Source organism: Rattus rattus, chromosome 1 (assembly GCF_011064425.1).
Source record: "Rattus rattus isolate New Zealand chromosome 1, Rrattus_CSIRO_v1, whole genome shotgun sequence".
Classification (NCBI taxonomy): domain Eukaryota; kingdom Metazoa; phylum Chordata; class Mammalia; order Rodentia; family Muridae; genus Rattus; species Rattus rattus.
The window spans coordinates 48,458,819-48,471,900 of record NC_046154.1 but is presented as its reverse complement, the minus strand read 5'-3'; the positions used below and the strand labels follow the sequence as shown (position 1 = coordinate 48,471,900).

At 40.2% G+C, this 13,082-nt stretch overlaps 1 protein-coding gene across 1 annotated transcript in view; it reads left to right on the top strand.

Annotated features, from left to right (window-relative positions):
- Usp24 (ubiquitin specific peptidase 24) overlaps positions 1-13,082 on the top strand; it is a 129,076-nt gene that overhangs the window by 34,453 nt on the left and 81,541 nt on the right. Inside the window, exons 6-12 of the mRNA XM_032901177.1 lie at positions 4,697-4,732; positions 5,475-5,540; positions 8,316-8,381; positions 10,786-10,860; positions 11,410-11,568; positions 12,570-12,684; positions 12,863-12,966. Of these exons, the coding sequence (XP_032757068.1) occupies positions 4,697-4,732; positions 5,475-5,540; positions 8,316-8,381; positions 10,786-10,860; positions 11,410-11,568; positions 12,570-12,684; positions 12,863-12,966 (621 nt within the window). The remainder of the gene's footprint in view (positions 1-4,696; positions 4,733-5,474; positions 5,541-8,315; positions 8,382-10,785; positions 10,861-11,409; positions 11,569-12,569; positions 12,685-12,862; positions 12,967-13,082) is intronic.

The following is a 13,082-nucleotide window of genomic DNA, read 5'->3' as shown; positions in this document are numbered from 1 at the left end:
AGCTGTCTTTTATAACTTCCCAGTTTTGAATGACTTGAGCAGTATTTGTTGGTTTCTGTTTTGTTGTTTATTTTATTTATGCATGAGTTCTCTGCTGCGTGTACACCTGCATGCCGGAAGGGGGCATCAAATCCCTTATAGATGCTCATGAGCCCCCATGTGGTTGCTGGGAACTGAACTCAAGACCTCTGAAAGAGCAGCCAGTGCTCTTAACCACTGAGCCATCTCTCCACCCCAGTTTTTAAACTATATAGCAAACAAATAAAATAATACATAAGAAGCAACAGATAGCAAAACATCATCAAATTAGACCCTCCCAACATCTAGCAGTGAAGATTGGAGTGACCCAATTGAGAGAGAAATGAAACGTAACATCAAACCAGGGCTTGTGGGAATCTAACTGGAGAAGTCTAACTGAGGCTGGCAGCTGCAGTTTCCAATAGAACATGTCCTGGGCAGATTAGAGTGTTCTTCAGGAGAGGCCTACAAGAAAAAGAAGAAATAGTGAATCAGCCATTTACAGTCACCTAGCAGAAGCAGATGGGGAAACCTTGAAACAGTCATGCTGGGGTTCCCGATTGAAGTCCCAGGCAGGGTAGAGCAGACTTTCCATGGATGAACTTTTCATCTCTTTTCCACTGCAGATGTTTTTTATATGATAAGATTAACAGTAGTAACCTGGCTTAGAATCATTTACTTCCCAGCTAGTCTCAAGGACACATTTTTAATACCCTTATTTGCTTGCTGCTTTCCATTGTCCCTCTCACAGAGTGAAGGGACCAGCCTGTTCTAGGACAGGGAGCTTTGGAGGAGACAAGGGAGAGCCTCCTTGTTCCCTGAGTCAGCTTCCAACAAGCCAAACAGTGTGTAACACTATACGAGGATAAGTCCACCTCTGTAGTATAGTAGAGGAGATAGAAAGCAAAAGGTTACAGTAAGTAAGCGATTGGTGCTCTTGTCTCCTGTGTGTGGACTGTGGGGAGGGATGGTGAGTGCAGCGCTGCCTCTCCTGCTGCTGAGTGCCCAGGATGCCCAGTTGACTCCCTTAGTAATCCTGGGAGTACGGTCCATTCTACTCCCTTTGCACCTAAGTATTTCCAAAGGCCAGGTACCCAGGTACAAGAAGAATTTATGCAGTCATGAAATTTGAACTTATACATTATGGTTTTCCTAAATACTAAAGTCTTTTCTTCACTTTTTGTTGTGAACATAGCATATTTGCTGTGTTACATGGCAGGAGTGTGTAAAAGTGCTACACTTAGTGATTTAGTGCAGATAAATATTCAGCAGACATTTATTTTCCTCCCTTTGCTTTCTACACCTGAGACCAGAAAGGTTCAATCTTTGTTTCTCCTCTTTTTCTCACAGGGAATTACTTCTCCCAGGAGAGCCCTGGCTGCCTGTCCTGCCTCCTCAAGCATTTTACTCCCTAGGGTTCCTGTTCCTTCTCTGGTGTCTTAGTCGTTCCCTCCCTGAAGGGTTATTCTCCTTCAGCATGCGCTGGTGTTTTCCACCTCTGAGTGTTCTTGCCCTTACATCCTTCGTGGCTCCAGCATGGGTTTCCTTCATGGACAAACCTCATGAAAGATTGCAGGTTCTCCTGTCATTCTCAGTGGCTGCCCTGAACTTAACTTACTAACTGAACAAAAGCTGACTTTCATTATCTTTATTCTTCCATGAGTAATACATATAGACTTTAGTTTGTTTCCTGGGGTTCCCTCTACCTCTAATTCCTACCTTGTTATCTCTAGTGGACAATCTCTTAATCCTTTTCTGTTTCTTTTTTTTTTTTTTTTTTTTGGTTCTTTTTTTCGGAGCTGGGGACCGAACCCAGGGCCTTGCGCTTCCTAGGTAAGCGCTCCACCACTGAGCTAAATCCCCAGCCCCATTCTGTTTCTTTTTAAACCATATAAAAAGGTAGCTCACTTATAAAACATGCTTTAGTTAAGTGTCTGTTAGTGATGGTTTTTAATGGCCTGAACCTTTATTTTACGTTTCTTAATATTTTCACTGGTTTTTAAATTCTGAACTAATTGCTATTATTTGTCAGAATAATAAATCTGTCATTCGCAGTGTCTTCTGGCTTTGGTTAGGCCCGTTGAGAAAGTAGCTCCTGGTCTGGTTCTTTATGAGAAGTGCATTTTCATCTCCCTTCTTTTTCAGACTCCTCTTCCTTCACCCTTATCTTTTTAACTCTTATGTGGCTGATTAAGATATTCTTATTGTTTCTTTGGTGCAGATTCAGCTTCGTAGTTTAACAGTTAATGTCTTGTGTGCATGTACATACACAAGGGGGAGGTGTGCATGAATGGGGATGAGGTCTGTGATGCATGTATTCATGTGAGTTTGTACACATGTATTTCAGGTGTTTGTGCATGCCTATGTATGTAGGCCAGAGGTTGGTATCATCCATCTTTCTTAGCCACTCTCCTGTTGTTGAGATAGTAATCATCTTACAGTGGTTAATAGAGTTTGTCTCAGTTCTGGCACTTCTCAGACGTTATCTTTTATGTACGTGAGTACACTGTCACTGTCTTCAGACGCACCAGAAGAGGGCATCGGATCCCATTACCACCAGGTGGTTGCTGGGGATTGAACTCAGGACCTCTGGAAGAGCAGTCAGTGCTCTTAACCACTCAGCCATCTTTCTAGCCCAGCCATTACCTTTTGATGAATTACTTTCTCTGTCAGACAGTCTGTCTTCTTTTGGAACTTTGATTGGATACACATTAGACTTTCTCATTTTGTCTTAGGTGTTCCTTCCCTTTTCCCGCTATTTCTGTTTCTTTGTGTTATATTTGTGGTACTATGCTCCGCATATTTAGTTTCCTTTTGTATTTGTATTTGTATTTGTATTTGTATTTAGTTTTCTATTTAACATTTAATCTTTAACTTCACGTGCACGTGTGTACACACACACACACACACACACACACACACACACACACATTTTGTTTGTTTTGTTTTTGAGACAGGGTCTCATATAGCCCAGGCTGTCCTGTACTCCCGATCTTCCTGCCTCTGCTTCTTAACTGTTGGGATTTCAGGGATTGCTTTGCATGTTATTGGGCCCTTTTCTGCTACCTAGCTTTGGTCCAGGCCTTCCTCTCTTTGTACTGTACTTTCCTAAGGAGTGTCCTCTGTTCTCACTGATATAATGTCACCTTAATGATGAGAACGTTATCTTTGTGGTTCAGACTATTCTCTGAGCATGCCTAAGTTAAGAAGACAACCATTCCTTCTTAGTTGTCATACAGAGTTCTCAAGATTCACATGCCTGTCAGGGCCTTGCTGTTGCCTGTAGCCTCTCTTCTTTTCCACTGAGTAAATAGCATCACTGACTATCTCAGTGCTCAAGCTAAACCCAAGTTGGCGAAATTGACCTGTTTTCTTAGTTCCTGTATTCAAACCACAACCAGAGTCTGATTTAAAACCCGCCAGGCCTCCAGTGTGTACTCTGTGTCCTGCCATCATTCTGTTCCACACCCCACCTATCCTATCTTGTTCTAACTGATTCTCTGAATGCTTCCGGGTCTTCCGTTCTTCTTAGAACAGAAAGACTACCCTGCCTCTCCTTGGCGCTTGCATGCTGTCCGGGCCTTTACTGCTGCCTGCAGTCTCACTGCCAGTCTCCACAACTCAGTCCAGGCAGCCTGGAAGTGTACTCTGTGCCTTCTCCAAATTGCCTTCACCACTTTAGCCTTCTGCCTTTAGCCTACTGTCCCGCACAGCACCTTGTGTGGAGAAACCTCCTATTCTTTAAAGGACTCTTTGCCTTTTGTTTTTACAACTGATTTATCATAACTTGAAGTGCTTGTGTATGTGGTAGTTTTTTAGCTTTTAACTGCTGCAATCTGAGCCCTGTGAAAGTGGGTGTGACATCTCTTTCTACCTAACCCTAAGCCCTGAGTGCACAGAAGAGAGAAGGGAAGGGAGAGCCAGGAAGGGTGGTGATGATAAGGCTGGGACTGAACTCTAACCCTTGATTTCCTTTCTTTTTTTCTACTTTTTAGGTAATAATTTTTACTTTCTAAAATAAAGATTTCAGTCCTGAATGGTCATTCCCAGCCCTTGGGAAGTAAGCAGGAGAGTAAGGAATTTAATACTAGTCTCAATTGTGTAGCAAGTTCAAGGCCAACCTGAGCTACTTGAGACCCTATTTTGGAAAAACACAATAAATAAAATACAACTTTCTTAGAGACTTTAACTTGAGGTTTCTTTTTCCTCAGAGATCTTAAACAGCAAACTCCAACTGCCCCAAACGCATACACGCTCCTCATGTGACAGTGCCACGAAGGTCTAGATCTGTATGCTTCAAAAATTGTATAACATAGGGGCTGGAGAGATGGCTCAGCGGTTAAGAACACTGGATGCTCTCCAGAGGGCCTGAGTTCAATTACAAGCACCTACCACGGTGCCTCACAACCATCTGTAATGGGATCTGATGCCCTCTTCTGGCATGTATCGTGTGTGTGTAAACACAGAATACCAATACATTAAAAGAAAAATTTAAAGAAAACAAATTGTATACAGTAATGTCAAAGGGTTACATTAAGAAACATTAGGGAAAGACTTCCAAAGTATGTTTCAAATTTTAATGCTTTTCCTTCAGATTTCCTATTTAGGAAATAAAAAAGGTTAACAATGGGGAAGCTTTTCTCTTCCCATATTAATTTTTGGATTTATTTTCTCACAGGAGCCTCATGGATGGGTGGTGGACTTGGTAAATAAGGTATACACTTTTATTAATTTGGCTTTGAGATACCACTCCCAGTTTCTAGTGTGACTTCTGGTAGTTCGATATCTTAAACAAGTGGAAAATAATTATTAGTTATTTTTTAGTTATTTTTCTGTTGCTGTGATGCAACATGACCAAAAGCAGTGTAAACAAAGTTCATTTGGTTCATAAGTCCAGGGGCAGAGCACATAAGGCTGGGGAAGGCATGGCAGCAGGAGGCAGGAGGCACACACACACACACACACACACACACACACACACACACACACACACACACACACACACACACACACACAGAGGAACCAGAGAGCAAGCATGGGAAGTGAGATGAGGCTGTAAACCTCAAAACCTGCTTCCACGGATATACATACTTCTAGCAAGGCTGCCCTTCCTAAAGCTCCATAGCCTCTCCAGACAGTGTCACCAACTGGAGACCAAATGTTCAACTACATGAGCTTGTGGGTGATAGTTCTTGTTCAAGCCACCACAAATAAGAATGGTTCACTGAGGAGGAATGCTGTATAGTCCTTCTCTGTGTATGTGATAAAGTAGAGCTGAGCATCAAGTTTCTGGTTAGTTCATCTTTTACAGTTCACCTTAGCACATCTTGCAGTTCACATTGGAGTTGCATTTCTGGTCTTCAAAGATCAATCTCACAGAGCAGAGACAAAGAGAAATGGGGTAGTTATTACTGTGGAGCATTTAAAAAAATAATTCATGCCTGCTTTCTTTTCAGTTTGGAGAATTAGGTGGATTTGCAGCCATCCAAGCCAAACTCCATTCAGAAGACATAGAACTTGGGGTGAGTCAGACCGTTCTCTGCACTCCGCGTGCAGGACTTTGGTTGGTTGGTAGAGGTAAACATCTGGGGAAAGCTCAAGCACTGCAGTGCTTGTTGTGCAAGCAGAAGAACCTGAGTGTGATCTCAGGACCCATCGTAGCAACAGCCCTGGGCGTGCTACCTGCCATAATTGGATCGATGCAGAAGTTCTGTGCTGAAATTCCAACCCTAAGTGTTAAAAATTGGGCAGTTCCTGTGGGATGACAACTGATCAACTCCCCTGGTCCCCTGTGGAAGAAGGCAGAAGAGACCTGATGGAGTAGTAATAGAGTGACCTGGTTTTTGCTGCCACAAACCAGGAAGCTTTGTCTCCCTGCCTTGAGAGTCACTTAGGCTGTTGGATTGTCATTTATATTAATGGAATATAATAAGTCATGTTGGAAATGACTTTTTGACATGAAAGATAGTAGTGATTTGAAAAAGAAAAGAGAAAAAAAATCTCTTCAGAGACACTTTTCTAATTTACTTGTTTCTCAATAACTGGCTATTTAGATATTGAGTAATGTTAGAAATTAGCTTCATTTCTCAAGAAGGTAAAAACGTTCAGTAATTTTCTAGTGTTTAAACAACAAAGAATCCCCCTTCCATTTCTACCCTACATGGCTGAGCACTGGAGACGGGTGCACACATGTATTGAAGGCCTATTCTCTATTTGATATTAAGTGTTATGAAATTAAAAACCTTCAAATCGTACATTCGGTCAGACCATTTTCTAAAGTCACTCTTAACGGGCAACGGTGGTCTGTGGAGGATGCATTGAGGAGAGAGTGACCTCAGTTCTCGTTTTCATAACAAGTATAATTAAAGTTTCATGATAAGTGCCTGATTTCTGACCAATTAGGAAGGTAGCTGTGTCCCAGAATAAATTTAGGCCATATGATAAGACTGTTGATGTTATATCTTTTAGCTTGAAAAGTATTGGGAAAAATAATCACATTCTCACCAGTTCAAAGACACCAGTTCTAAAGAATGAAACTGATTTACCCTGTGCATGTACCTACCCCCTGCTCCCCTCCCACTCCTTCTGTCTCTTCTCCCACTTCTCCGTTTCTCTAAAACAAGTCACTGTCAACCTGTACACAGTAGTCCTTTTTCCCTTACCATATCATGGGCATCTTTCCCACTTAGAACCATTAGTGTTCCTAGTGACCCCAGGTGACTTGTGCAGAGGTGCATGCACTGTGATGTCATTTGTTGATGTCGTTGGCTTGTTTTTAGTTTTTACTACTACAGAAAAATGGTCCCTATATATGTGTCTTCATGTAGATGTGTTTGTAAAGGATCAATTCTTAGAAAGTAAGATTCCTGGATTAAAGACTAAACATTTTAAAATTACAGTTGATTGCTAAATCTCCTTCCAAAAAGCTATACTGCCCATTGGGCTCTGCAAACCCATTTTACAGCACAACCGATAATGCTAAGTATCTTTTAATCTGTGATTTTCTAATATAATTGACATAAATGCTGTTTTCTTAATTAATTTGGAGTGCTCTGCTATTCTGGAAGCTAGAGCATTTCTCTCTAAGTGAGTACTGTCTATCGGTTTCATCTGTAAATTGACTTTTTAGATTTCAAGTAGTAAATTATTAATTTCAAGTAAATCATTAATTTTTAGGAAGTCTTAATTCTAAACCATTTTTGTGTGAGTGTAGTCTATTTGTGTGTGAGGGTATGTGACACAGGCATGGAGGTCAGAAATAGCTTGGTAATGGTTTTCTCCTCCCTCTATGTGGGCCTTGAGGGTTGAGGCCAGAATTTCAGGTTTGGCAGCAGGGACCTTTACTGCTGAGCCACCTTGCCAGCCCTGTTTGTGTTATGGTATCAGAAATTATAAAATTTCCTTAATGGCTTAAAAATTTTCCAATGTTAGGAATTATTCTCCCACTTCAAGGTTATAATTTCTTTTTATGCTTTTATAATTTTTTAAAATTGGCTCTTGATTTATTCAGTTTACTTATATTGTATAACAGGGTCCAATGCTTCTCTTTCAAATAAATAACCAGTTGATACAGGGTCCTCTTTGACTAATTCTTGTTCCCATTATATTGGTGTCTGTGAGCTTTGTCTCATCTCAGTGCTGAGAGTGCTGTGCTCTTGGACACTGTTGCAGTCTTTGATTCGGGGCAAGTGCAGTCATCTCGAGTTACCAGCCATGCTGCCACTGTGCTGTCCCTGCTGTCTAAAATCCTCTGGCTTAGTTTGACACCTTTCACTCTTCTGCATGGAATCAGCATGTCCAGAAAAAAGAAAAAGCCACCGAGGCCATGTTTGGAATAGCCTTAAATACGTAGGTCAATGAATAGAGAATTGACATCTCTATAATTGCTATGTCCCACTTGGAACACAGTGTCTCCGTTATTTATTTGGATCTTTTGTGATTTTAGTAACTGTCTATTCTTCAAATAAACCTTAACTTTTTTTTTTGACTAGAGGCTACTTTACTTCCTCTTTATTCTTTCCTTTTCAAAAGGAAATGCTTTAATATCCATCATTATAAACTTTAGAATCATTTCATTCAATCTTTCAGGGGAGTTTTGTTGGCATTCTGATTTAAATGTCTGTAATGTTTTAAGTGGGTTGTCTTTCTGTCTAGGAATTTAATTTATCTAATTATTACTTCATGGCTTGATCCAGTTACCATTTACATTTTTCTCAGATACATGGAAAAGGATTTGCTTAATTTTAAAGGGTGCAAAGCTGCCTCACATGTCTCTCACCTTCACTGTCTTCTCCCAGGCCGTCTCAGCACTGGTGCAGCCCTTAGGGGTGTGTGCAGAGTACCTCAACTCCTCCGTGGTGCAGGTAGGATGAAGCCGTTTGTATCACTGCCTGGGACATGACAAATAGTAACTTCTATGTTATTAGGTTGTTCAGAATGATACTCAATACAGAATAGCTTCTGTTTTTCAAGATAGCCGTCTTTATACTGAAAATGTTGTCAGAAAATAAGAGTAAGGAGACCTGTAACATTTGTTTTTTTTTAAAGATGGATTTTTATCAAATATAATTTCTTAGTGTTAGCTGTTGTCCTTTCTATAAAGAAGGGGCATGTATCCCTGACTTCTCTGAGTTGTTTTGGGCTCTGTTTCTGACTGGGTTCTCCTAGATCAGCTTTGACGGTCAGCCAGGCAGGCTTACAGTCTAGTCTCTCTCTTCAGGGTAACAGCTTAGCAGCATGTCATGTCTGACTTCCTTCCTCTGCAAAATTGTAATTCTTCAGGTCATAACGTCGTAAAGCTGTGAGTGTTCCAGTTTGTTTGTGTGCATGCTCGTGTGTAGATACCACCATGCCCTGCAGGTCAGGGAGCTCCGGAGGCCTTCTCTCTCCTGGTGTCAGGGTTGCAGGTGCACACTGCCACTTTGAAAAGGGGTGGGGGAGTCCTGCACTCAGGGTCTGAGCGCAGGTCCTTAGTATACTGTATATCTCTACCCACTGAAGCATCTTCTTAGTCCCCCGAGTAGTCAGGTTTTAATGCTGAATGAAGGCCTTATACTTTCTTGTTGCTCTGCTTTGGTTAGTAAGTTACCAAACAAAATGTCCTATCAGAATACATCCATTTAAATTTTATAAGAAAAGTATGTGTGAGAATTTTCTGCCATTTCTCAATGTTGAGTGCTTTCTTTAAACTTTAAAGTACTATGTAAAAATGTTTAAGGAAAAAAGATAGAATTTAAATATTTTCTTAATTCTGTATGTTAAGTTCTTTAGAAACATCTACTGATGTCAGGTTTTTAAGTATACCAATATAAGGTTTTTTGTTATGTTTTGGTTTTTGAGATGGGGTCTTATGTAATCCAGGCTAAGCTCAAACTTGCAGTGTAACCAAGGACAACCTTGAACTTTATAGATCCTCCTGCCTCCACCTCCTCAGTGATACGATTACAGGTGTACACCATCAAATCAAGTTTCTTCAGTGCTGGCTCAGACCCAGGACTTGATGCTTTCTTGGCCAGCACGCTACCACCTGAGCTGCATCCTAGCCTAGATCAGTGGTTTAGTGACTAAAACATTAAGACATAAAAGACAAAGTAATTTGAGTTTTTTAAAAAGAGTATAATTAGTAATTCAGTTAGCTTAATGAATCAAGCTCAGGGCTCACTTTTAAATGTTCTGTATTCCATGTAAGAAAATTTAGCATAAATACTCTAAATGCTAATTAGTTGAGTTCTTCAGAAGCTGCAGATTGTGTGTGAGCATGTACATGTGAGCAGGGTGCACTTAGAGTGAGAGCTGGAAGAGGGAAGCTACAGCTGCTGTCGTCTGTTCTACTGACCTGTCTTGATCCAAACTCAGTCATCTGTGCACACCATGGGCATGTTAGCTGCCATCCGTTGTCTGCACTGTGTGGTGTGACTAGAAGTTTGTGCTGCTGTTGTAACAGCGCCTGTCTCCCAGCGTGCCAGTGAGGACTGAGTGGCCTGGTACTGCTGATAAGAGTCCTGACTCACTTTCTAATCACAGCCCACAGCCCTTCCTGTACTGTTGGCTTCTGTATGAAGGAAGAAATTGTATCTGATTAGTGTCTCATATCATCTGCACTCATGGACCATATATACTTGCTTCTGACAGCCAAATACTATTTTTCTATCTAATTTTTTTTTAATTGCTTATTTCACTGGAAGGGTCAGTTTATCTCTAGTTACTATTTTACTGTTTCTCAAATAACAATTTAGAGTTAAGTGTGTGATCGTGTTCTCATTCTGTAGCAATCTGTCATGTCATTCATAATAAAAGTAGTTTGTATGCAGCATGTTTTGCATCGTCTGTGCTTACTTGTATCCATTTTTAAAAGTCAAATATAAAATATTTTATTATAAAAGTACTCATGCCAGGCCTGGAAGTCATACAGATTTCTAAATTAGAGACCAGACTAGTTCCAGATCAGCCAAGTCTATATAGTGAGACCCTGTCTCAAACAAGGTAGCCGTACCTCTTACTCTTTTAAGAGGGAAGTTCATGTGTCTTGAGTTTTCTTCAGATAACTCTTATACAATGTAGTGAGAGGGACTTGGCTCATGTTACAGTGAAGAAATAGAGGCACAGAATCTGTTAAGGGCACTTGGGATGGTCAGCTAGTTAATGGTGGCACTGCAGGATAGAATTCATACCTTTCACTGTGCCCTCTCCTTTGTGAGTAGCAGGTGAGGAGTAGCTATTGTAGCATAGATTCAGGAGTTCTTTGTAACTAGTGTTTTATGTCTACAGCCTATGCTAGACCCAGTCATCCTTACCACAATCCAGGACGTGCGAAGTGTAGAGGAGAAAGACCTCAAAGACAAGGTAATTACTCCCTAGACCGGTAGAACCTAGCACTGCTTAGTTCATGATAGCAAAGCCAAGCCTGGCAAATTCCCATGCCATTGCTTTCTGGACCTTCTTGATATGCTTAATGGCATGTGTCAAATTAATTAGTTTTCTGCCCTTGCCCCCAAAAGCTACTTTCAAAACAACTGAGGATAGTGTTGTCTCAGTAAATACAACAAATTAGGAGTGATACCTAATTCAGAGTTTTTCTAATGTGATTTTGATGGTATTACAATCAGGCTAGATTAGAATAATAGTGTATTTTTGAGTGTATCAGAAGTTCTTTAGAGCAGTTTTAACACTGATGAACACTTTCCTGCTTTGAATCCCTTCTGCGATCCTTTTTCCTTCCTTTGCCCCTCCCCAAATAGCTTTGTTTAGGTGAGTTAATTGACCATGTAAAATATGAGTTGTCTCCTGGCCACTGTCAGCCTATATTATGTGTGTCATGAGAATTAATATCAGGATGTTTTTACAGTTTTTGTTTGTTTGTTTCTTTGTTTTTCTGTTTTTATTAAATGAAAGAGGTTGGTCAGCATCCCTGAGCTCTTGTCCGCCATTAAGTTACTTTGCATGCGCTTCCAACCGGATCTGGTGACGATTGTGGATGACCTTCGCCTTGATATCCTGCTGCGCATGCTGAAATCACCACATTTTAGTGCTAAAATGAATTCCCTCAAAGAAGTAAGTTTGCATTCGACTCACATGTGGTTTTTAATATAAGATGTTGGAAGAAAATAAATTCTCTTGACTCTGTAAGACAGAAAAAACAGTGGTACTATATGTGAATTGTCTGCTAGTGAAAAGTCATATTTGTATTATTGTCAAGATTTTCTCCCTGAAAATTGTTTTTGTGAAATTTCCTACAGTATCATCCTTAGCTATTTACTAAGCGACATTTCTTTTTGTTTCACATAGAACTTTATCTTCTAGCTAACGTTGGGACAAAATGAAGTAACTGTTAAGACTAGTGAGTCCAAACAAAAAGTACTTTTCCTCAGCTTGCTTTCCCATTCTTTCGTCTTAGACCTGCCCAAACAATGTGGTGGGGCTCAGTGGAGGGCAGGTTAAGCTCATAAGCTAATTCACTCATTTCCAGTTACTTTCCCTTGAGTTTTCAGATTTTTAACTCTTAAGTCAAATCAGTTCATCCTAGATCATTTTAAGTCAAAGAAGAATTTCTTGAAAGGGACTAAGATATTTCACAGATATGAAGCGTTGAATAGCCAGACCATGAACACAGGCAAAGGCAAGAGTGAACGAGTACAGTTTGAACAGGCCAGTGCCAGGATTCTGTCTGTGTCTCACTCCACATTCTGGGACATCAAGCCTGTAGCCATGGATAGTTCACAAGCGTACTCTGAACTTCTCATCACCAGAATTGGGCTGTCTGCTTCTCACTCCTCCTTCAGTTATAAAATGTGGAGGACAAGTCATGGTTACAGTTTGGGTTGGGTCCTTGTCATTAAGCCAGCCAGCCATTAAGTAGAGCTCTAAGAACGATCCCATTTTCTTTTTAAGGAGACGTCATACTTAATTGTTATCTTTTAAAAAATAATCTAGTTTTTAAATATTTTGATTAATTGTTAGACTTTGATAAGTCTTGAGAATGACTATACATATAAGAGAGAAGATTTGATTATGCATATTTGATTCACTCATGCTAACTAATTCACTCATTTTAGGTAACAAAACTAATAGAAGATAGTACTTTATCCAAGTCTGTGAAGAATGCTATAGACACAGACAGATTACTAGATTGGCTAGTTGAAAACTCAGTTCTGTCAATTGCACTGGAAGGTAAGTTGTTTTCAAAGAATAAAAATTATTTGACATGTGAATTAGTTTTACTTTTAAGAAATGCAAACATCTTGTTTGTTTTTATTAGTCTTTAGGTAATCTTGGAAGTCATCATTGTTTGTATTAATAGAGCTGTTATTCACTGCATCTGGTTTCCCTCTGATGTCTCCTCTATTAGGCAACATAGACCAAGCACAATACTGTGATCGCATAAAGGGAATTATCGAGCTCTTGGGCAGTAAATTGTCACTAGATGAACTCACTAAAATTTGGAAAATACAAGTAAGTTGAGCAGAATTATTTTTGGCTTTTTCTGATATGTTTGGACCATAGGTAAGGGGATAGGGTGGTGAGAAGTCAGTCAAAGCAGGGGGACCTCCTCTGGTTTGCACTAGGTG